General features: G+C 38.4%; 1 protein-coding gene across 1 annotated transcript in view; it reads right to left on the bottom strand.

Moving 5' to 3' along the window:
* Window positions 1-26,476, bottom strand: part of znf804a (zinc finger protein 804A) — a 257,781-nt gene that overhangs the window by 46,567 nt on the left and 184,738 nt on the right. The window contains exon 2 of the mRNA XM_059966067.1: window positions 7,326-7,469. Coding sequence (XP_059822050.1) covers window positions 7,326-7,469 — 144 coding nt within the window. The remainder of the gene's footprint in view (window positions 1-7,325; window positions 7,470-26,476) is intronic.

The following is a 26,476-nucleotide window of genomic DNA, read 5'->3' as shown; positions in this document are numbered from 1 at the left end:
GCACTATGACACAGTAGAAATTCAATTTAGGATTAATATCGGGAAAGATTTCTTCCTACAGTGGGATAAGACAAGAGAGGGTACAATTAGTTGATGTGATAAAAATACTAAGATTTAGTTTAATGAATGGATCAGATGAAAAGGTTTCCTGTTTTCCTAAATGGTGGTCTTGTAAACAGAGTGCATTCACTGCAGATAAGTAACTTCTGCACAGAATCAGCGGTGTGCTGGTGAGGTATTTCCAGCTTGTATAACTTTAGAACATCCGTAGAACCCAATGAGATATGTGATAAATGACTAAGATTGGATGCTGTTTCTTCCTCCAGCTTGCATTCAGGTTCTCTTGACATTATGTTGGTAGAGAAAACTTTGCAGAAAGTCACATTTATTTTATAGAAATGTTCCTCTTCTTAATAAGGAAGGCCAACTTAATATTATTCAATAAGAATAATTTCCAGGTAGATGTCCATATTATTCTTTTTCCTCTGGCAGATTCTCTGATTCAATTCAGTTCGAAGAGTATTCTTCAAGTTTTTAAAGCATTAATGCTCTTACTAATACTATATTGGTTGTAGTCCAGATTTAACACATGCATATTAGAGAAAGCATATTTTAAAATCCTGAGTATCTGCAAGATACTAGTTTCTTTTTCCCTTGTATCCAGGCAGTTAAATTGGTGACGCAATGGTTGGTCAGTATTGGTCAATAATACTAAAATAAACAGGACTAGAATTAAAACAGAATAAAGGCAGAGTATCTCAACTAGTTAGGCACCACCTGTAGAGCGAAAATCAGTTGACAGTTCATGTCAATGACCCTTCATTGGGACTGAATTAGAAGTTGTAAGAATCATCCAGATTGTTCAGTTTAACCAGGCATTGCTTTCTCTCACATATAAGCTAGAACAAAATGTGTCTTATTGATACTCAGATTGCTTGCCCACAATCTCTTGAAGTGTAATTTAGTGGCGATGCAGTACAGCTTGAAGCTTTTTCTCCGCACCCATCAATGCCACGTCAACATTTCTAAGACCCTTTGCTTATAGATGAGGATGTCTGAGAAGTCCAATATCTGCACAATGAACTTCTAGGACAGGGGAAAGTTTGCAATGACATCAGACTTTGCTGCTGTTGAGTCCTTCCAAACTGGCCACTCCAGAAATATAGCACATTGGCCAGGCTATTCAGCAGCCAGAGTTAGATATTGTGGATAAGTTCGTTACAGACAGGTCACATATCATGTGATTTTCCAAGGCCCAAAGGGCTTATTGCTAAGCTCAGCTTTCTAGCACAGCAGCATGACCTTTCCAAAGAGTCAGAGTTCTTTGAGATGAAGTTAAACTTCTAACCAATATTCCTTATTCAGCTTCTTTTGTAAACAAGTAAACAATGTAGTCTTATAGTCCTGACCTTAAAGACAATGGGCTTATATTAATTAATCTGCAGCAAACCAGACAACACCGGTTAAGTTATTTGCTCCATTGTGGCTGAGTTCAAGGAAACTTGAGGACCAGACTAATTTTGGCAATTAACTTATCAACTTGGCCACAGGTATAGCTGATAATTCAATAGTTGGGATATTTGTGTATTCAGAGAGTCAGCCCTCATAGCATTATTTTTGCATATCTGGGATTTCTGTCCCCAGAAGCTTTTAGACCATCTATGTGAATTACTTTGACTGAGCAAAGATATCTGAGAAACATCACATGCAAATAAAGTCAACGAGCAGCACAACAGAAGAATGTTAGAAAGCAGTGGGGATTGTTAGAAATGACAAGAAGAATGACAGAAGGAAGAACTAGAATTCAGTCTTCATCCTTTGGTTCGCGTGACAGAGCTCGGGTTAGTCTGCAACTCGTTGGTATGTTGTTTAGTTTTGCAAGAATTATATCTGTGTTTGGAAATCCGTTGCTACAGTCCTGGAAGACTTTAATGTTAGATAGTGTGGGAAGAATATGGGAGTGAGGACAATAGGGGATAGGAACAGGGCTTTCAGGAAACAAAGACTGTCCTATATGTATAATTGTTCCAGCAAGGAAAGACAAGGCTTGGAGAGGTTGAGAAAGGGTTAAGCTTCCTCCATTGTCATTGTTTTGCAGTTATGGAACTACTACCTCCGTGGCAGGAGAAATGTGACAACTAACCCAAACAAAATGGAACACAGTGATAAATCACTGCAATTACAGTTTGCATTACTATTTTACTAAATAGTTCTTCCTGTGTATTGAAGTGGATGGTTGGAAGAGTACTGAAGTAGGATTCACAGCTCCCTGACAGAAAAGGGCCATTGCAAGTCATCATCTTTACCACAACCTACACTTTCAACCATTGCTCAAGTCAGCTGGGTCCCCAGCCACGTGCACTAAGTTTAGCACAATGGTCCAATGCTTCTAGTTCCCATGACCAATTTACCTTCAGGGAAACAGGGAAAGGTCTCAGCTCCAAGACCATGAGACAGAGGAGCAGAATTAGGCCATTTGGCCAATTGAGCCTACTCTGCCATTCCATCATGGCTGATTTATCATACCTCAACCCTATTCTCCTGCCTTTCGCTTGTAGCCTTTGACACTGTTACTAATCGAGAACCTATCAATCTCTGCCTTAAGCATATCCAAAGACCTAGCCTCCACAATGATCTGTGGTAATGAATTCCACAGATTCACCAGTCACTGGCTAAAGAAATTCCTCCTCATCTAAAGGGAAGTCTTTCTATTCTGAGGCTATGCCCTACCATACTATATTAAACATCCATTCTTTCCAGGCCTTTTAATATCCAATAGGCTTCAATGAGATCACTCCTCATTCTTCCTAAGCATCAGCAAGTATGAAGTTTGATGGTCGAGAACCATCAAACATGCTTCATACGTGCCTGTCTGTATGAAGATTCTCATGAATCTTCTCTGGGTACACTCCAATGCCAGTGCATCCTTTCTTAGGTAAAGTGTCCAAAAATTGCTACAATTCTATACGTGACCAATGCCTTTTAAAGCATCAGCATTACATAATTGCTTTTATATTCCAGTCTGCTCAAAATGAATGCTAACATTGCATTTGCCTTCCTTACTACTGATTCAATCTGCAAGTTAACTTTTAGGGAATCCTGCATGAAGACTCCCTTTTCACCTATTATTCCTGAATTTGCTTCCCATTTAGAAAGTAGTCTACACTTTATTCCTTCTACCAAAGTGCATGATCATATACCTCCCTGCACTGTATTCCACCTGCCACATCTTTACCCATTTTCCAAATCTGTTTAAATCCTTCTGCAAAATCCCTGCCTCCTCAACACCACCTGCCCCTCACCCACTTGGCCACAAAGCCACCAAATCCATCATCCAAATCATTGACATGTAATGTAAAAAGAAGCAGTCCCGATACTGATCCCTGCCAAACACCCTTAGTCACTGGCAGCCAACCCAAAAAGGCCTCCTTTATTCCCCTCTTTGTCTCCTGCCATGCCAGTCAGTCAATCTTCTATCCATGCCAGTATCTTTCTTATAATGCCGTGGCCTCTTATCTTGCTAAACAGACTCATGTGTGGCACATCGTCAAAGGCCTTCTGAAACTCTAAGTAAACAACATCTATTGACTTTCCTTTGTCTGACCTGCCTGTTACTTCCTCAAAGATTTCCAACAGATATGTCAGGCAATATTTCCCCTTAAGGAATCAATGCTGACTTTGGCATATTTTAACATCTACACTGAAAATTCATCCTTAATAATGGACTCCAACATCTTTTCTGCTACTGAAGTCCGGCTAACTGGTCTATAATTTCCTTTCCTTTGATTCCCTCCTTTCTTAAAAAGAGAGGATGAGATATGCAAGTTTCCAGTCCACCAGAACCATTCCAGAATCTAGTGATTCTTGAAAGATCATTACTAATGCCTACACAGTCTCATCAGCTATCTCTTTCAGAATCTTGAGGTGTAGTCTATCTGGTCCAGGTGACTTATCTACCTTCAAACCTCTGAATTTCCCAAGCTCATTCTTCTTAGTGATAGTAAGTACATTCACTTCTGCACCCTGACATTCTTGCATTTATGGTGTACTGGGAAGACTGACTTCCGAAGACTGATGCAAAGTAAATTTTGAGTTCCATCCACCTTTTCATTGTGCCCCAAACTACCTCTCCAGTGTCATTTTCCAGTGGTCTGATATCCACTCTTGCCCCTCTTTGGGTATCCTCTTTTATATTATTGGCTATCTTGCCTTCATACTTCAACTTTTCTTTCCTTATTGTTATTTTAAGCCTGATTACTATTCTGAATAAATCCTATTAATGCCCAGTCTTAAAAAATCCAGGCGAATCTATACAATGGTTTAGAGAGATTCTGTTTAATTCACAGAAACAGTTAAGTTCTGCATTACTGTTGACATCAGTCCCCGAAGTTTCTGGATGATGTGTTAAGAGGAGCAGATCTCAACAGGCTTGCTTTCCCTGTTCTCCTCATTAAACACAGTACTGTGACACACACTATCCACTTAACCATTAATTCTATATTTTTATAGTAACTGGAGTTTGCAGGTGCATCACCCCCAGTTGAATAGGGAAAAGCTGGCATTTACTCTTTGTGCTTGAGCTGTTATGCATTAGAGCAACAAAAAAAAAGATTGTAAAATTAGATTCTGTTCCGTTTAATGGTTGCCCTTTTAAAAATAAAATACTGGTTGGAATATTTGAAACTGTTGTTGCAACATTCTAATACTATGACAATTTTAAATACTTCATTGTCCTTTGACATGATATTTATAAATATCACAAATGACATTGAGAATTATTGAAAGGAAACAGTTAAGGTGACTGCAAAAAGCATTATTATTATCAGTTGGACTTTCAGCTTTTCTAAATATACAGTATGTGATCCCAGTTTTTGAGACACTGGCTCCTGTTTCATGCAGATTTTCATATCTTGGCCAAATAGTCTATAATTATATTATTACATGTTTACTAAGTTTTATGAAATGTCTGTGTGGTTACTTTGGCATGCATTTCACAAAGACAAACAGGTTAACACCCATGTTAAAATGATAAACGAATGTTTGGATGAAACAGCATCTATGGATGTTATCAACAATAATTTCCAGGCTTATATCCTTCAAGAACTTGGGTCAAAAAAATTTGTACTGGAAAAGATGGAACTAGATTCTTGGGAAATATAAGGAACATTAATAATTCTAATTGTAATACTGATGGATATGTTTCAAAGCTCTTGCAAAATGTTTGCAGCGTCCTCTTGAAAGCAAACAAGTTACTGGAGGAAGCTGATATTTTGATTTTCACGAATTTGTCAATGTAAAATGCATTACAAAATGCAGTTAAGTCAAAGACAATATATTATGAAGATAAGGAACATTGGTGAGTGATTGTGGTCTGATTGCTGCTCTATGAATGTGCAAACAGAAAGGAAACTTACAATCAATAACTATTAGTGAAATTATATAACCTTGCAATCACCTTGAAACTCCATCAAATCTGGTCCGACCACAGTAATCAGATAGCACAGTGGGGGGAAGTCATTCTAAAACCTATGGATCATGTAGCAAGAACTTACTCTGCAGGAGTTGAGAAGCACTCAAACATTCTTCTTCGTAAGATCTGCTGGTGCTTATATCAACTGGCATGTGTATGGGTTATTTCTGGATAACAGATGCTGTTGTGACTAAATAAAATTGGGTATGATCCGAGAATGAGATCAGCTCTGATTAGACAGAGAAGTTGGATTGATCAGGTTTAACCACAATTTAGGACTTCTCTGTTATGAATAAAAAAATAGATTTTATTAGCTAGCCATTACTACCTAAAAGTAGTAGAGCTGGAGTCTTACATTAAGCTGCATTTATTAACTTTGGTAATACATCAATATCTATTTTGCTTACTGACTCAGTTTATAGCATTGTATCTAAACTTGTATGAATGTACGTTCTTGAGTAGTCATTGATATATTTCTCAATATGGTAAATATTGTGTGGCTTCTTCATTGACAAAAATCCTCAAAATAACTTATTGTCATACAACAATGTTGAAGCTATTTTCAAGTGGAACCATCAATACAGTTACCAAACATGAGTTAAAACATTGGTTAATTATCTTTCAAAATAAAATGATAATATTCATAATGTTTGATGAAAATGGGTTTGAGTACTTTCTACTGTCATGAAAAACAGCTTATGAGGTTTTTTTTTAAATGAAACTTTTCTCAGCTGCCACTTTTAAATTACCTTTCCCTTACTTGGACAATTGTAGCCTGCCGATGATATGAATCGGAAACAGGTTTACCATCATTGACATGCATTGTGAAATTTGTTGTTTTGCAGCAGTACAATGCAATACATTAAAAAAATTACTGTAAGTTATAATAAGCCATGTTAGAAGCCATGTTATATCTATAGAGCAAAGTAGCGAACAGTACACACAAAGTGCTGGAGGAACTCAGCACATCTGGCAGCCTGTATAGAGGGGAATAAACTGTCAATGTTTTGAGTCAAGACTTCTCATCAGGACTGGAAAGATAGCAGAATAAGAAGATGCGGGGAGGGGAAGGAGTGCAAGTTGATAGGTGGAACCAGAGGAGGGGGAGGGGTGAAGTAAGAAGCTGGGAGGTGATAGTTGGAGGAGGTGAAAGCTGAAGAGGTAATCTGATAGGAGAGGAGAGTGGGCCATGCGAGAAAGGGAAGGAGGAGGGCTACCAAAGGAAGGTAAAGGGCACATGAGGAGATAAAAAGGGGTGAGAGTGGAACCAGAATGGGAACTGGAAAAAGAATGAAGGGGAGAGGAGGAATTACTGGAAATTTAGAGAAATAAATGTTTATGCTTTTGGCTTGTATAGAATATGAGGTGTTGCTCTTCCATCCTGATTGTCAACTCATTGTGGCATTAGTGAAGTATGGATTGACATGTGGGGTTGGGAATGGGAAGTCGTACTGGAATAAGTGGACAGAGCCGAGGCAGTAGAAGCTGTTTGTAGGTTCGTGGATTGTTCAGAAATCTGATGGCAGAAGGTAGATGTTGAAGACTACATGCTTCAAAAGGGTCTCAGTGCACTTGAGACACAAATGCTAGTTTGATTCATTGTTCCTTTCTGTTATTGCTCAACTGCATATCCAAAATCATTTTACATTGATGCAAGGCAGACTGTGTAATAATACAATTAATCACCCTAATAAAACAAACTGAGGCAGTTTATCTTAATACCATTTTTTGTGTCCATCCTAATAAATGCAACAAAGGCATATTGATATTGTTAGAACATGAGTTATTAGTTGAGAATATGTTGGAATATTTAAAGTATGTGCAATATTTCCCAATGCAAGGCCTGTTTCCTTACCTGCTTGTGAGCATGATCATAGGAGTTTATGTGGTTATCGAACTCCTGATGTTTATAATATTGTTTATCACACAATTCACAGTAGAAGTTGGCTTTCAGATCTTCCAGAGCTTTTGTTATTGTTTTTTCCTTTTCAGCATAATCCTGTGAAGAAATGAGAGAATCTGTCAGTAGGAATGACATCAATATCAAAGTATTCCAGAAACATATTGAATATTCAACAATTATGCAGCCTTAAGCTTCTAACATTCTGACTTACTACATACATTTCACTTTACAATAGCTGTAAATAATTTCAAGCAGTAAGATTTGTAAATACATTGTTAGCCTTGCACATTACCAGTGTTGGCACTCATATTTGTAACAGACTCAGGGTAAGTTTATTCAACTCAAACCAGATTTCCAGATCTGTGTGTCTAAATGCTACTGGACCTACAATTAATGTAACATGGTGCTCCACATAACAAGTTGTAAAAGTCTAACATTATTAGTATAGTTTAAATGAAAGCCATTTTTCCGCAGAACAAAAAAAAATGCTAATCAGTGATATATTTACATTTTTATTTATTAATTGAGCTTTCCAAAAATTTAATATCAGCAAGAAGAAATAGAAACTGAAATAAAGTTCAAAGATCAAAGTAAATTTATTATCAAAGTATGTATAATGACACCATATACAACCCCAAGGTTAACTTCCTTGCAGACATACTCAGAAAATCCAAGAACTACAATAGTATCAATGAAAGGCTGCACCCAACAACCAATATGCTAGAGAACAAACTGTGCAAATACAAAGGAGATGATAATGACAATGATAATAACAATAAATAAGTAATAAATATCAAGAACATGAGATGACGAGTCCTTGAAAGTGAGTCCATAGGTTGTGGGAACAGTTCAGTGGTGGGGTGAGTGAAGTTGAAAGAAGTTCTCCCCTCTGGTTCAAGAGATGATGGCTGAGGTGTAATAACTGTTCCTGAACCTGATCATGTGAGCTCTGAGGCTCATGTACCTTCTTCCTAATGGCAGCAGTGAAAAGAGAGCATGTCCTGGGTAGTCGGGGTCTTTGTGGATGGATGCTGCTTTCCTATGACATTTAGACGTGCTCACTGGAGGGGAGGACTTATTATGCTTGAGGGACTGGGCTGTATTCACTACTTTTTGTAGGATTTTAGACATTTTGTTAGACACTAACATTTTACATTTTCATATTCATCATTATTAGTCTACTGCATGTGATAATTTTGCAAATTATTTGACATTGCTGTTGGTAAAATTGTAGTTTCAAAGTAGTTTCAAGTTGTATATTTAAGTTTAGAAAGCTGAGAAATGCCAATGTTCACTCCTAGCTAGTTGCAACAATATATGTAAATATGTTTGCTAATCTCTGTAGGTGTGTAGATAATCAGCAATCCTAGGTGTCATCACCTGCACATTCCTTCATTTCCACAGCAACATCAAAAAAGCAGAAATTCAGTAACCAAAGTTCTTCCATAGAACAATACTAGATGCATTACTAGGCCTGGCATGACAATCCACCATACGCACTTGCTATACTGAAGCTTAGTGCATTTCCAATTTGAAATAATCTATCATTCCTATGTTATTTTCTTACCTAGACAATCTAACAGATTTAATTCCCATTTACAACCTATTCCTACTTATTATACAGCTTGTTTACAAAATCAAAATGCAGCCAGTCGCTCTAGATTCTATTCATATTTCTATCATCCGTATACGCAAACCTTTTATATTTCTGTATTCCCTGTTGCTACTTTTCATATATCTTTTAAATTTGCTTTTTCTACACACATTTTTGTTCTTCCAGTTAGATATGTCATTTTCACTTGGTTTTACATTTCTGTGTGAATGTGGCAAAGCATCAGTATAGGCAGGTTTAGCAGAGAGAGAAAAGAGTTTAAATGGAATACCTTATGGAAAATATGAGGTTATGCCCTTTGTTGGAAGAGATATTTTTATTAAATGGTGAAACATTAAACAGTGCATGTCGACTTAGAGACTTGAGTGTGCAAGTTCATGAGGTACACCCAGTAAATATGTATGTTATTGTATGGGGATTTGTTGAGACTACACTGAATTGAATTGAATTGAACTGACTTTATTTCTTATGTCCTTCACATACATGCGTAAAACTCCGTCTCCGTCTAAATGTGCAATGTGCAATTTATAGTAATTTGTAATAAATAATATATACAACAGGACAATCAATATAGCATAGAAATACAATTGTATCACTGTGAATTAATCAGTCTGATGGCCTGGTGGAAGAAGCTGTCCTGGAGCCTGTTGGTCCTGGCTTTAATGCTGTGGTACAGTTTCCCAGACGGTAACAGCTGGAATGGTTTGAGGTTGGGGTGACTTGGGTCCCTAATGTTCCTTTGGGCCGTTTTTACGCACCCGTCTCTGTAAATGTCCAGAGTAGTGGAAAGTTGTCCAGATGTGCTGGACTGTTGTCACCACTCTCTGCAAAGTCCTGCAATTGAGGGAATTACGGTTCCCATATCAGGTAGTGGTGCAGCCAGTCAGGATACTCTCAATTGCGCCCCTGTAGTAAGTCCTTAGGATGTGGGGACTCATACCAAACTTCTTCAACCATCTGAGGTGAAGAGACACTGTTATGCTTTTTTTTAAACCACACAGCCGGTTGTACAGACTATATGAGATCCTCAGTGATGTTTATGCTGAGAAACTTAAAGCTGTTCATCCTCTCAACCCCAGATCCACTGATGTCAGTAGGGGTTAGCCTGTCCTCAACCAGCATCTTTGTTTTTGTGGTGTTGAGGGAGAGATTGTTTTCTTGACACCACTGTGTCAGGGTGATGATTTCCTCTCTGTAGGCTGCCTCATTATTATTTGAGATTAGGCCAATCAATGTAGTGTCATTGGCAAATTCAATTAGCAGGACAGAGCTGTGGATTGCAACAGTCATGGTTATACAGAGAATTTAAAGAGATGTACAGGTCAACAGATAATCAACAGATAATTAACAGAGAGGATGTTTTCTCTTGATGAGGAGAATGTAGCTGGCGGATGGTCTAGGGATAAGGAGTCCAGCTGTTTAGTACAGACTGATGAGGTGGAATGTCTTTTGTTGAATATTTTCAAACCCTAGATAAAATTCCGGATACAAAATGGAGTGACTATAAATGGAATGGGTGGGGAATGGATAACCCACAGAATCAGCTATGATCTCGTTGAAAGGTAGGACTTCTGAATCTTATCATAATTCATGACTGGAAATATTCAAGATTGACTTTATCTTAAACTTCTGGCAGGAACGTGTTGACCACAGCTGAATTAATTACCTCCTTTTTCCTCTGACAGCCTGTAATAAACTACCTTAGTTCCCATTCTAAGCAAATAGGTCAAGCTTTTCATGACCATATGCATCTGCACACATTTACATGAATGGTTACTGACACTTCAAGATTCTTTCCTTTCCTTCTCAATCTCTCCGAATTTTTTTGTTCCTAACTCTCATACCTGCTGCAGTTGCTGCTGTATCTATTAATTGGATGAGGCTACGGAATCAAACTGTCATCAAAATTTACTCTGAATAAAGCATATGTCCATACCAAATTCATATTTACGAAACAAAGATTTTCTTTCTCATTTTACTGCTCTGTTCTAAATTATATTCTTAATGAGATTATTCTCCTCTTCTAATTAACAATTCCCTTCATCATAACAAACAAAACCCATGTCCATCTCATTTCACTTATTGCCCTTCCTCTCCCATCATAGTTGCATTTCCCATTTCTTCACCTTCCACGCCATTATACTCAAAGATTTCAACTCCCTCTGCTTGAAGACAAACATACCTTTCCCAGCTCCCCTTTTAGTATTCTGAAAGGATGACTCTCGTCTATAACAAACAAACTCTCACTTCAAATACTCCGAACACACTTCCCTTTCCAGTAGTACCTTACCAAGTAAGTACAAGAAGTGCTATACCTGTATTTCTAATGCCCTACCCCAGGGGTTCCCACCCTAGCCCAATTGTAGGCCCATAGATGCCTATCATTAACCAAGGGGTCTGCGGACCCCAGGTTGAGAACTCCTGCCCTAGTCCTTTCTAGAGCCCCAGTCAATTCCTCGTGCTAAACCACAGAATTAACAAAGTTTTAAGCTGTTTTTCCATCTTTATTCTACTGCCACAATGAAGCCAAATGCAGGTTGGAGGAGAAATACAGCACCTCACATTCGTCTAGGTAATCTCCAACCTGATAACATAGAATTCGATTTCTCTAACTTCTGGTAACCTCACCCCTCTGTTTCCACCCCCATGACTTTCCATATTTTGGTGGCCCTACCACTACTTCTGTTCTAAATCCTACCCTCATAACTTGCCTATCATCTCCCACCTCCTTCCCTTTCTTCCATGGTTCACTATTGACTCTTATCACATTCCTTCTTCATTAGCGCTTTACCTATCTCCTCCTAGCTTCTCACATATTAAAGATTACCTTTATTTATCATGTGTATATAAAACATTGAAACATACAACAGAATGTGTTATTTGCATCAAACTAAATCAGCGAGCATTCTGCTATTCTTCTGGCACCACCAAAGCATGCCCACAACTTACTAACTCTAACCCTAACATACATCTTTGAAATGTGGGAGGATACCCTCGAACCCGGAGGAAACCCACGTGGTCTGTAGAAAACTCGTTACAGATTGTGATGGGAATCAAACCCCAGTCGGTAGCTGCAAATGCTGTAAAGTGATCATGCAAACTACTACTCTGTCATACTGTGTCCTGATGAAGGGCATTGTCTTGAAACGTCCATTGTTCATTCCCCTCCACAGATACTGCTGACTTCCTCCAACATTTTGAATGTTGAACAATCTGTCCATCTGATTTTTATTATACGTGATCTAATCAGACTATTTTCTCTACAGTCTGAATTTAAGAGCAACTGAGCCTCAGTTTTAGTTCCTGGATTTTCATTTTCTCTGGCACTGATGATTTTTCAAATCACTTTTGTTCACAGTTTCACCATAAATAATTCAGGCATGAATATCACTTTACCTGAATAAATTGAGACCTTGAATAAATATTGGCTATGTCTATGTCTAAGAAAAACCCTAACATTCAGAATCTCTCAATTCCATAAGTTTGGGTACAAGAGCATCCAGCAGCATACGTGGAGAAAGCAACCTGAACTTTGAGAAATCCTTCATTTTAACACCTTGGTCAACCTGAATCACTTACAATCCAAGAAATTTGACGGGATGGTTCATAGAAAAATGTTGCTGTGCCTTTGATAGTTATATGGAACATTAATAAAACATATTAATATCAGGAGTCACAGAATCAAATAAGGAAAGGATTTCCATTTAATGTATAAATTACATATTCCATAATGTTAAAAAAAATCAGAAAAAAATGAGAAAGAAAGTCTTAAATGAACATGTTTCCTGAATTTGTTTTGGAAGTAATATGTTAAACTACCTTTAATAAAAGAAAATAACATCAGTACCAATGACCCTTTACATAAATCATTAACAAAGACATATAACTGATAAGAAGTCAGAAGCCTTAGTCTCCCAGAGATGACCAATTCCTTGAGAGATGTTTGAATGATATACTCAGAAAGCAATGGAGCTGATTGTGCTCCATAGGAAACGGCTGTCTATCTCCTTCTCGACTCTTCACCATGTATTCACTTCCAGGTCAATACACTGACAGACACAGCATGCCGGAGGTCATTCATTAGAGTTAAGGAACTGAGTTCCATTGTACTGAGCTGAGGAGCTGGATGCATTTTGGATGTGTACACCTTTATAATCCATGAATGACCAGCGTACATAGTTATAGATTATTGGAGACCTACAGTCACTCAAATTTAATGACGCGGATTAATGAGGCCATCTGACCCATCGTGCCTGTGACAGTCAAAATAGAACCATCGAACCCAATCCTGCCTTCAAAGCGAGATTTGTAACTCTGTGGGTGATGGTTCTTCAGGTTCATTTGGAAGTACTATTTATACAGGATGATGGTTTCAACTCGACTACTCTTTCAGGAGGTGAGTTCCCGAACGCTGCTACACTCTACGTGAAAGAACTTTTTTCAAATTTCCCCTTCATTCTATGACCAATTACTTTAAATCTCTGTCCTTTGGATTTGCGACCCTTCTGTTAAGCAAAGTTGATTCTTCCTACTCATTCTCCTCCTTCTCTCACCTCAGCCACCTCTGCCTCAAAGACTTATCCAAACTTCCCCAGCATCATTTTAAAAGCTGCAGAAAGACCTTTAAGACCAAAAAGACATGAGAATGCAGAAGCAAAACAGAGTTCCCATGGTCCTTAACTTTTACCCTACTAGGCACTGCATTATCTCCTATTTCTGCAGCTTCAATGAAATACCACCATTAGCTACATCTTCTCTTTCCCACTGTTCCGCACGTTCTCTGTGTGATTCTCTGGTCCACTCATCCCTCCTCACATCCCCTTCCCAGATTCCTGGCATTTTCCCCTGCAACCATGGATCGTGCAACACTTGTTGGGTGGTCCAATACCACCTCCCTCCCCACTACCCAAGGAACTAAGCAGACCTTCCAGATGAGGAAAAGATTCACAATCACCTCCTCTAATTTTATTTACAATATTCAATGCACAGACCAGGTGACCAACTTCCAGCTGCAGAACATTTCATCTTTTTTTCCTATTCCCACACAAATCTGTTCATCCTCAGGCAGCGTGAGATCCAAAAACAAACCAGAAAAGCAATATTATATAATCCACCTGATTGTTCATGACTCAACCTCCATTTCTCCCATTTTTGTCCTTCTCTCACACCCCTTTCTTCAAGCCATATAACCTTCTCTGCTTTCTTTCCCCATGTGGTTCCATCTACCTACCTCTTCTCTCATATTCCTTTCATCACTTGCCTTACTTATTATTTTCTAGCACAGGCAGACTTTTGTGTTCACAATGATCGCCTTCCTGGCTATCTCCACCTGCTCCATCCTCCATCCCTCCACCTGGCTCCATCAATCTTTTCTTTTAGCGTGTGGGTGTGTGTTTTTCTCCATCTGTCATCTGCTTGTCTCTGCCCCTCAAATCCCCCTCTCCACTTCCCCTACCTGGCTCCACCAGCCCATCATCCTTCACACCTCTAAGGTTCACTAATCACCTTCTGAACCCTGTACCACCCGTTCGGCTCGCCTCTTCACTCCTAGTGCAGGGTACTCACTTGAAACATCAATGTGGTTTTGCATGAGCATAGCTTGCATTCTAAATTTAGAAGAATAAATGTAAACAAAAGTTCTAACATGGCTCAGTAGGTTTTGGATGCAAGGTCTCAAAATGAAGGATAGGTCATTTAGAACAAAGAAGAAAAGATTTTTTATCCACTCAGGCACTAGTAATTCTATGTGCTGGAGGGCTGTGGAGGCTGAGACATTGAGTTCATTCCAAGGTCCAATCAATTTCTGGACATCAAGAAACATGGGAGTAATGCAGTAAAATTATGTTCAAGTAGAAGAAGGCCTCAGGAATGATCCTGGTGGTGTAAAACTCTAAAAAATAGGGGAGATGATCTACTATAACTTCTATTATTCCTTTCAGTACTGTAGGAATAATTCCATCAGGACCAGAGGACTTGTTCACCTTTAGTCCCACTACTTCGCTCATCACTACTTCTTTAGTGAGAGTGACTATATCACGTTCAGTTTCATCCATTATATCTCTCTTTGGCATGTTAAACATGTCCTTCACCATGAAGAGTGATACAAAATAGATATTCAAGGCCTCAGCAATTTGCATATTACCCAATATTAATTCACTCTTCTCACCTTCCAAGGGACCTAAGTTCACTTTAGCCACCCTTTGCCACTTTATATAAAAGTTTTACTATCTGATTTTATATTTTGCAGTAGTTTACTCTCATAATCTAGCTTTCCTTAAACCTTGTTAAGTGATTCTTTGTTGCTTTTTAAACATTTCCTAATTTTCCAGTTTTTCCCAAGGTCTTTTAGTGACCTTGTATGCACGAATTTTTAGTCTGATGCCTTCTTTTTATTTCCTTAGTTATCCAAGGGTGACTTTCTCCACCCTCATTTTCTTTGCTTTTAACTGGAAAGTACTTCTGTTGAGCACTGTGAAAAACCTCTGTGAAAGTCTTCAACAGTCCCCCCTATGTTCCCAAGCTATATTAGCCTGTTCACCCCTCAACTCACCTTAATTTCTCTTGTTTGGGTATAATACAATGTTTTAGATTGAACTATATGAGAAATATTTTTTCAATCTTTTTATTATGTTTCAATAAACAATATTAATACTAATACATAGAGATCAGGAGTACATTAGATACAAATGGAGTCTAACCTACCAATCTCTTAGTAATTAATCATGAAAAAGATAATTATAATTACAAAAAAGAGAAAAACAGAAAAAAAACCCAAACTAAAACAAACTAACCTAAAAAAAATCACAGTGTACTCCACTCTGATTTTTCTCTTTTCTAACTTTTGCTTTGATCTCTGCATCTTTTTACCTGGATTTTCATCCCTCTTCTACATTCACCTAACCCTCCCCACAGCACGAGCAAACAAACCCAGAGGAATTTGATTTTGGTCTTGCCCAGGTGAAGACAATCCTGCTTGTACTGGTCCCATCTCCCCCGGAACCAGTTTCAATGCCCCAGAAATCTGAAACTCTCAGAATTCAATTACGAATTAGAACTGTTACTTTGTCAAATAACTCTACTAAAATCAAATTAACTAACCAATGTATGTAGGATTATTGTAAAATCTAACATGGTGTTAGCAAAAAGGTTTCCAGTGTCAAAGATATTCTTGAGAAACTCAAAAGCATAATAAAAAATCCTTTTTAATAAAAATGGATATTTATAGAATTATTCTACATGAGCAATTTATCCTTGTTTAAGCTGACTAAATTGGGGATTCACTGTAGTCTATTGAGAGTGATGGGGTTAGAATTGCCCCAGAACGATACACCTACAGGCCTTGAAACTTACTGTTACAAATATGAGGAAACTTGTTCAACAAGTAACAAAAGTTATATCTTAATCTTAATAATTACTGATGCAATTTGGGAGTATCATATGATTCTTATTTTGAAGCTGACAATTCTGACAATTATTTAACATTAATAATTGGAAATCTATCACAATGAAATAACTTACAAAGAACCTTTACTATATTATCACTAAACATTTGTGCTTAACCCTACAATATGAGGATGGTAATGAGGATACAGCAAAGAATGACAGATGTAATTAAAATATTGTTTTTGTTGATCACCCAAAAGAGACCCATAAAAGTTTCATAATTATTATGTTAATTTCAAAACAAGCACATCATAGTTTTAATTGGTAACTGCTGGTCTAAAACATACTTTCTTATTTCAAAAATAAATTTTATTCATAATGAAAATATATCCAAGTGGTAAGAATAGACAGTGCATGGCTCTCCATTCACAGTGTTGTTCTGTCTATATATTCACAGTGGCATTGATTCTGTACATTAGTAGTGCTGGACATATTTGAATGTACCATTGCCTCTCATGTGCCCATTTGGTGTCATACTAACTTTCGTATGGCTTCCAGAATGGACCCATCCCTCAACGTTCAGCGGCTACAGGACTCTACACTATAGTTCTTGTGCAATAAGTCTTTACCTGGGCAGTATTGAGCTTCAGTGCATCCCTCTGCACATACTCCTGCAGCCCTGAGTGTGCCAATCAGCAACATTCCCATAGAGATATCTTACTCTAGAAGACCAGAAAGACCTGTGCAGACCGAAGAGTGTCTTTCACTGAGATGACAGTCTTCCAGGAGCACTTGATGCCCATCTGTGTATGTGTTTCCCCAGAAACAGCTCCTAGAGATTCCTCAGAATGAACAGCAACTTGGCAGCTTGCCTCCTTGAAAACATATTGTTAGCATAGAGGTGGGCAGCATGCATTGTGAGTTACATTCTGATCTCCAGGAAAGACCTAACCCATCTCACCAACAGTGAAACTCAGTTTTGACCTTTGGTGACTTCTAATGATGATGCAAAACATATAAAGTATTCTATTGTGTAATCCAGTTAACTAATCCATTTTTATTCAAAGATAAGAGGCTGAGCCTTTACTCCCAATCCTTTATACACTTATAAAATTTCATGACTTAATACCATACATTTTAGCTAATCAAGGTAAGGGTTTTGCAGTTATAATAAATTGAATAATTGGGCAGTTAAACAAAAATGGGCAGAGCTAAGATGGTACTAGACAGTGACTTCTTCGAGCTCACCTGCAGAAACAGCTTATTTCTACCTTTAAGGGTTCTCTTTTCCTTTTTAAGGTGGCTGGGGTTCTGCTGTAGACCCTGACATAGAACTACACTCAAACTTTGGTTCTTTGTGGTAATATAGCCTGCTCCAGTTCACCGGTGTTGCCACCCACAGCTCCATTCTGCTAATTAAGTCGGCTGACGACACTGCACTGATTGACCTGATCTCAAATAATAACAAGGCAGCCTACAGAGAAGAAGTCATCACCCTGACACGATGGTGTCAAGAAAACAACCTCTCCCTCAATGTCGCAAAAACAAAGGAGCTGGTTGTGGACTACAGGAGGAATGGAGCCAGGCTAACCCCTATAGACAACAATGGATCTGGGGTTGAGAGGGTTAACAGCTTTAAGTTCCTCGGCATAAACATCACAGCAGATCTCACGTGGTCTGTACATACCGGCTGTGTGGTGAAAAAGGCACAATGGTGCCTCTTTCATCATAGACAGCTGAAGAAGTTTGGTATGGGTCCCCAGATTCTAAGAACTTTCTACAAGGGCAAAATTGAGAGCATCCTGACTGGCTGCATCACTGCCTGGAATGGGAACTGTAGCTCCCTCAATCGCAGGACTCTGCAGAGAGTAGTGCGGACAGCTCAGCACATCTGTAGATGTGAACTTCCCACTATTACAAACTTTACTGAGAAGGGTGTGTAAAAAGGGCCCGAAGGATCAATGGAGACCCCAACCACAAACTGCTCCAGCAACATAAAAGCCAGGACCAACAGGCTCCGGAACAGCTTCTTCCACTGGGCCAGCAGACTGATTAGTTCATGCTGATGCAACTGTATTTCTATGTGATATTGACTATCCTGTTGTACATAATATTTATTATAAATTACTAAAATTATATATTGCACATTTAGATGGAGATATAACGTAAAGATTTTTACTTCTCATGTATATGAAGACTGTAAGTAACAGTCAATTCAATTTTTGTTGTACTGCAGATCATGGTCTTTCTTGGGGGTTTTGCTTGGTGAGTGGAGAGTGTTGATGCTTTTTGCTGTAGTAAATGAGAGAGGGGGAGGGCCAATATTTGCTGCTGCTTTTGCAAGGGAGGGGAGGTAGGGGGGCTTTGGGATTCTAATTTTATTACCGTCACTCATTCTTTGGGACACTCCTCTGTTTTTGTGGGTGCCTGCGAAGACCAAGAATTTCAGGATGTATATTGTATACATTCTCTGATATTATATGTAACTGTTGAAACAATTGAAAAATGCGACTCCATCAGCCTTTGTGAGATTGAAAATGTTCTTGAACTCCGCATGAAGCACTGGATCAATAACATTGGAAACAAATGGCAAGATACATTTATGGACTAATGATCTGAATAAGTGCAGCATACACCCAAACTGTAGAAATATGAGAAATGCATATGATTCTGTAGGTTCTATGATTATCTCACTTCAATCAACAGATTCTGGAACATTTTAGTAAGAACAAGTTCCACGATCAGAATTGCTGATAAGATCTTTCTGCATTTCTCCAACTGTATTTTAAATTCAATCTGTTGTACCAATATTCATGACAGCTGTCTACATCTGCCTAAGTTTGAAATACAAACTCCTGTGGCTATAATTAGGAAGATTATATCTTTTAGGTATGCCAACAGCCCTTCAATAATGAGTTCTTTTGATCATACAGGCATTGATTTGCAAGGTAAGATTAGCAAACCTAGGAATTTGCTGTGTTTTATCAACATATAAGCCTTAGGAGTGTTTGAAATTGATTAATTTCAAAGTAGCCTGTCCTTAGTATAGTAAGTTTGGAGTGATAAGGAGCTTGAAATCTGGTCACACCTCACACCAAGGTTTTGGAATCAAATATTTTAGAAACTTAGACAAATGGACTGAATTAGTTAGACCTATTAAGGAATCTTTATTATCCCGTTCTCTGAAAACCATTACAGATGCTATCTAGATGTAAGGATACAAATTGCTGGTAAATCTTGTAGAAGATATGTGGAATTGTTTTGGTAATGAGATCACACCTCCAACAGATGAACACATGTTAAAATGAAAGAATCAGGCACCTCATAAAATTGCTGATAATATGGCTAGTCTGCTTTAAATAACCGAGAATCAATGCTACACAGTACGTGCTAAGGTTTGGATCCCTGACATCATGTTCTGAGAAGAAGGAGAGGTTGCAGTTTCAGATGCTGCAATTAGGTTTGAAGGCAATAATGTTCCACATGCATATGAATTGAGAAGAAAGCATAATTAAATAATTCATTTATTAGTTGATTTGAATATTCCCCATTCTGATTACCTCTGACTCCCTTTCTTCTGGTCACCTTCCCATCACCTCCCTTTGCTTCCCTTCTCCCTTCCCTTTCTTCCATGGTCCTTTGACCTCTCCTGTCTGATTCCTTCTTCGACAGTCCTTCTTCTCTTCCACCTATCCCCTCTCGGCTTCTTACTTCATCCCACTCTCTTCACCTGGTCTCAGTTAGCTTGTACTCTTTCCGCTCTCCCTCCCAACCATCCTATTCTGGCTTCTGCCTGCTTCCTTTCCAGTCCTGATGGAAGGTCTCAGCCTGAAACATAGGTTCCCCATCTATAGGTGCTGCCTGACTTGCAGGATTCCCCCAGCAATTAGTTTTTTTGTTAAGGTCATTGAGAGATACAGCACAGAAACTGTTGTGAAATTCATAAGAGAACATCTCAGGGAAGAACAGCATCAATTGTTGCCAAAATCTTAATATATGCTTTCAGGCAAAAAATTAAGGAAGGTAGACAGAAAATTGGGGTAACTCAGCTGCTGAATGGGCTGATCACCCATCACAAGCAAATTGACCTGGCTGTGAATTATGTTATGAGTAGAAGCCTCCTGTAAATTGCAAAAATTATACTTGTTGCATTAATTGTTTCTGTTCAGTAATCACTTGTTGAATTGAAAACAACGGAATAGGGACTGGAATTAGTTGATTTCTCTTGGGCATCCCCAGGGACATAGGGTTGAGTTGCTGGAATTAGTAATGGATTTACAATTTATAACCCCAATTTATAAGGGGTCACAAACTCACCTAAAACTTGTCAAAGCAAGAATAAGTGATGTCTGACAATAATCACAAATAAACAATCTTTCCGGGAACCTATACTTATCACAAACTTATGTATAATGTCTTCACTAGCGAATGAAAGCACAGCACACATATGTCAAAAGAGGCAAGGCAGAACATCTGATCAATCTACAAGTGGGTCTTCAAATTCTTGCAACAGGATTGTTTTAGGCAGTGTCAATGCTGCATGGATACAAAGCAGCTACACAACGTGACCCTCCTGTTCCAATATAACTTTGTATGTAGGTGCTAGAATCGTCTCTATGAACGCTGCTAATTAGCTTTGTTTTCTGCAGATTTATGTAGAAAGTCTTTATTCCCCATAATTATTAAGAATGAATAAATTATGCAAAGCAGATTATTGATTTTCCAAATGAGGTCAGCATAGATAAGAAAATTGATAGCAGTTTTATAATATTAACTATGGAAAATTTCACGAAACTGGATAAAAGGAAGGAGACAGCAAAGTGTTGTGTGTTCAGTGTGTATTATGTTGATTGAATTTCTCTAGGATTGATACTGGAACAAATATTATCTGTAATTTACATTGAGAGGAATCTGTTGAATTGGCCCTCTTGTTTTTTCACTCCAGGGTCAAAAACTGGGTCCCTTTGACCTCTGAGACTGTAACGAGCAGTGCCCAATACCAACATGCTCAAGAATGGCTTTATTTGTTGAAATTCACCATGTGTGAGCATTGTTTTCTGCTGGGAACATACACAAAATGCTGGAGGAAGTCAGTAAGTGAGGCAGCATCAATGGAAGGAATGAATGGTCAATGTTTTAGGCCAGGATTCTAATGGCAGGTTTTCACCTGAAACTGCTTGTTACTTTTGATCGATGCTGCCTGACTTGTTGAGTTCCTCCATTTTGTGTATTTTGCTCAATAATCCCAGCATCTGCAGAATGCTTTGGGTATATGATTTACTGTTAGAGAACTGCTTTCTTTTCTGTCACTGATAAAACACAGTCATACGCCAAGGCATGACTACATACTTTAGTCCTCCATTATTGACCGCCCCCCCCCCCCCGACCCCAGGTGCAAAATCAACCAGTTGGACGGATATGTTTTGCACCAGTTTTCTGACTGATAAAAAGAGCATCCTCACTTTTGAGCTGAACTTGCGATGCAGTAAATGAATACTGAATACTTTCCACGCATATTGCCAATTAAAGAATTATACTTCAAAAACTGCTAAAGTCATGAGAAGCAGCGATTTAAATGCTGCTGTTAGACTTTGAACTGTGGATTGCACTAATCCAAATATGAAACAACTTCAGTGAATACAAGGCTTTATCTTTTTCTACATATAAATAAAACATTCTTGTTGAATACTTCCTTCTGGAGTAGAAACATCTGAAAGCCTATTATCAACCACTAGATACCTTGAAATACCCACAACGTTCTGACACATGGTCATGACAGCCAGATCCTAATGATGATTTGGTATGCATCATCAGCTAGTAAGGGTTGGCGCATCCTGGGATTGGAATCTTTGTGGAACAGATGATAAATGCATGCAAGTCATTTCTGTGGCACCTGTATTCCCACAAGCCTGGATTATGGGGCTGTAAGTAAGATACTTTCAGGAAGAAATGTGTATGATTTGGGATTAACTGCCACAATTCCAGATGTTCAGTCCATTGTTCGTATTGATTCAGAGTTTAACATTTGCTGCTGCAGGTACCTTTTCATGAGATGTCGATCATACAGCTTCAATCATCTGAAAACTGTATGATTTTAGTTCTTCAAAGTTGAATTTAAGATGATTTAAAAAATTCAATTTGATCTGAGTTCAGAAAAGCATATTCAAATTCTTCCTTAATTATTAGCATTCTTTTTGTAAAGTTTTCACTCATTACTAATAATATTCTTATAATCTTGCTTTTACACAGCATCTTGAGGCATGCCCTGAGCTTTTACAGATATGGGACAAGTTAAAATGCTCATGCTTTTGAGTTTGCTAATTAAAATGATTGTGCTAACTCAAATTATTAAAATGCTGCCACTTAAGAACAGCGGCTTTTCCCTGGTCCATGGTAGTCTCCCAACTGAAAAGTGGGTAAATAGAGACAGAAGCAACAGTGAGACCATCCTGCTAGGTGGCAACATTTATCATGTAAGTCACAAACTCCCATTACTGGAAAATCATAGCCATTCTTATAGAAAACTTAGTTTTCTATCGACCACTTTATCTTTCAGTAGAAGCTTAGTGGGATTTCTCAAAACAGCACACAAACATTGTAAGTTTAACCAAGTCTTGATGACTCTAAAGTATTAGAAGGAATTTGAACAATAACATGTTAACAAATGCTAAGGAAATGTGCCCTGCTCACAGAAAATCTCAGAAATCCAAGAATAGATTTATACAAAAGTTTTAAAAATGAAAATAAATCGATTTGTTGGCACCCAAGTATTTATGACGATCTTCTGCAGAGCTCTGTAATCTCCAGTAAACCTTATATCAAACATTCAAAACATAATCTAGATGCTGAATCCAAGGCTAATACCTCTGAGGTTAAACTACTTTTTCATTAACAAATTCTTATTGATTAACTGGAAACATTAGATGTATAATTCAACACACATGCGTCCAAAGGCTGTAACATCCATCTACAGTTGTGTGTTTGTTATTTAAAGTGACACAGAATAACAATGAACTGGTTTGGGTTGCAGTTTTGAACTTATACACAAAAGAGTATGGTTAAAGTTTATTTTACCTCTAACTGGTGATATGTTGATGCCCATCTACAACTTGAAGATACACTTTTAGTATTTCAGTCCCAAAGGTTTCGACCATCAATTGTGTGCAGACCAGGATATTCTTCGGAGACAATTCATATATTTTAACTCTGTCAATTTTGAGAACTTCTTTTTAAAAAGTAGTCCCAGTTCAGTGTAAATCAGGCATGATAATTCATGCCTCTAAATGGGACTGAGTTTGAAGGTGAATGGAGGAAATTATAGGGGGGAATACCAGAGGTAGGTTTTTTTTAAACACAAAATGTGTCGAGTGCTTGCAGCACCCTGCCTAGGGTGGGGGAGGTAGCAGAGGCAGATACATTACGGGCATATAAGGAACTCTTAGATAGGCACATGGATGATAGAAAAATGGACAGCTATGTAGAAGGGAAGGGTTAGATTCATCTTAATCTAGGTTAAAAGGTTGGGAGAGCATTATGGGCTGAAGGGAGAGTACTCTGTTGTCATGGTCTATGTTCCAAATGCATTTGAATATATAATTAATTTCAGCTCATAGAAATCAAATGGTATCAGCTGGAAGAAATCCACCCTTACACATGACTATATTTTCTGACCCTTTACATAATTTTGAGTATCTGTAGTTCCTTATATAAGAAAATATGAAGACAACAAAGCTCCAGAACCTTACATTTCCTTTCATAGTCTTCCATCACCTGCAGTTCTAGCCTATATAAAGATTCAACCTTTTCTATCTTCCTACCTATTCATTAATTTATTAGATTCTGAATGGAAGTTTGCATGTATTTTTTTCAAAATGTTAAATTGAGTCAAATGAGGGTATCAATAGTAGTGTGGCACTGTATTCTCTCTTTTAAGCTCGCGTCCTCGGCAATCACACTTCCACTCAGTCTATAATGCTTCTTTTATTCGCAAAGCCCTCCAGAAAAATTTTCCTTTAAAATGGTAAATATTTATTCAACAGCTAAATCTATCAGATAATGTAATGTGCTTCACTTTTTTGAAAATAAAAAGTGGCTGTGATTCAGTGTGAATCAGATTTTCCAAACCCTTACTTCCTCATTTATTTTCACCACTTTCAACATCAGCTGATTATTGCCTTCTTACATTTGCTTTCTCAAATGTCAATTTGCCATGCTAACATTATCACCTGCGGTCGTATCACAGAAGGTAAACTGCCATCTAGACCGCACCAGAAAAAATCGTGAGGAACTAATATCTAACTTGTGTATTTTATCCAAAGCAACAGCTGATTGAGCTTCACTCAGCCCTGGAACATCTGGACAACAAAGATGCACATTTCATCATACTTTTTATTGACTACAACTCAGCATTCAATACCATCATTCCCTCAATAAGTAAGCAATAAGCTTCAGGACCTTGCCTTCAATACTTCCTTGTGTAATTGGATCTTTGATTTCCTCACTTACAGAATCCAGTCAGTTTGGATTGGCAATAACATCTCCATCACAATCTTCATCAGCACAGGCACACCACAGGTCTGTGTGCTTACCGCCCTGTTCTACTCGTTCTTACTTAACTATGACACAGCTTCAAAGCCATAGTCAAGATTGCTCATGATACCACTGTCGTAGCCCACATGGAAGGAGCTGATGAATCAGAATATAGGAGGAAGATTGAAAATCCGGTTGAGTGGTGCCACCATAACAACCTCTCACTCAATGTTAGTATGTCCAAGGAGCTGATTACTGGCTTTAGGTGGAGAAAGCCAGATGGCCAGGGCTCGTTGGGGAATCAAAGGTGGAGATTGTCAGCAACTTTCAATTCCTCAGTGCTATCATTTCAGAGAAACTGTCCTGGGCAGGGCACACATGCACAATTCTGTAGAAAGCACAGCAGCGCCTCTATTTCCTTAGAAGTTTGTGAAGATTCGGAATGACATCTAAAACTTTGACTACCTTCTGTAGATGTGCGGCAGAGGTCCTTCTGGATGAGAATCCACATCACCTCTTCTTATTTGAATCCTTAGTGAATATTTTACATTTGTTTCATTGTCTCATCTGCAGTCACTATTTACCTAGTCAGAATCTATCATGTTCTTGAAGGCATGCATCCAATCAAGTCCACATCTTCTCAGTTTAAGAATTATCTTTCTGTTTTTTTCGATGGCTGAAACACATTTTTTCCTCCAGTAATGTACTACTGAATATAAGTTTACTATTCAGGTCTGTACAAGATGGCGCCAAAGCCTGATGATTCATTTCAAACCGTATTCTGCAACTTTTCTCTATTTTAAATCTAAAATCTCCGTTACTAAGAATTACTAATAATGTTCTTCTTAAAGGTTTGATAATATTCTGATCTCCAGGAGCGACTTACCTACTAACTTCACTTCCTGTCCCACATGGAATATCCACGGCGACCCCTAGGTCAGGCCCATTCATGTGGAAACCACCCTCTTGGAGCCTCTGCCATCAAGACCCGACTTCCAGCCTCCATGCGACCACCCAATTCAGAGACCCGATTAGCCCGAGCTGATCATTGACTTCAGGAAGGGGAGCAGTGTACATGCTCCTATGTCTATGTCGACAGTGATGTGGTCAAGTGGGTTGAGAACTTCAAGTTCCTAAGAGTAAGCATCACAACGGGCTGTCCTGGTCCAACCAACTAGGGACCACAGCCAAAAAAACTTACCAGCAACACCACTTCCTGAGGAGGCTAAAGACATTTGGCATGTTCCCATCAACAATTACCGTTTTTCATCAATGCACCATTGAAAGCATCTGATCCTGTTGCATCAGTGTTTGGTAAGGCAACTGTTCCGCCCCTGATCCCAAGAAGTTGTAGAGAGTTGAGCACATAGCGCAGCACATAGCGCAGCACATCACAGAAACCAGCATAACTTCCTTGGAATCTGTCTTTAATGCTTGCTGCCCCAGTAAAGTAGCCAACATAATCAAAGACCCCAGACATTCTCTCTTTGCCTTTCTCCTTTCCGGCAGAAGATAAAAAACCTGAAAGCATGAAAAACACAGCTCAAAGACAGCTTCAATCCTGCTGTTATAATGGTTC

This window comes from Hypanus sabinus, chromosome 4, assembly GCF_030144855.1.
Source record: "Hypanus sabinus isolate sHypSab1 chromosome 4, sHypSab1.hap1, whole genome shotgun sequence".
Taxonomy (NCBI): Eukaryota; Metazoa; Chordata; class Chondrichthyes; order Myliobatiformes; family Dasyatidae; genus Hypanus; species Hypanus sabinus.
This window is presented reverse-complemented; position numbering and strand designations above follow the sequence as displayed.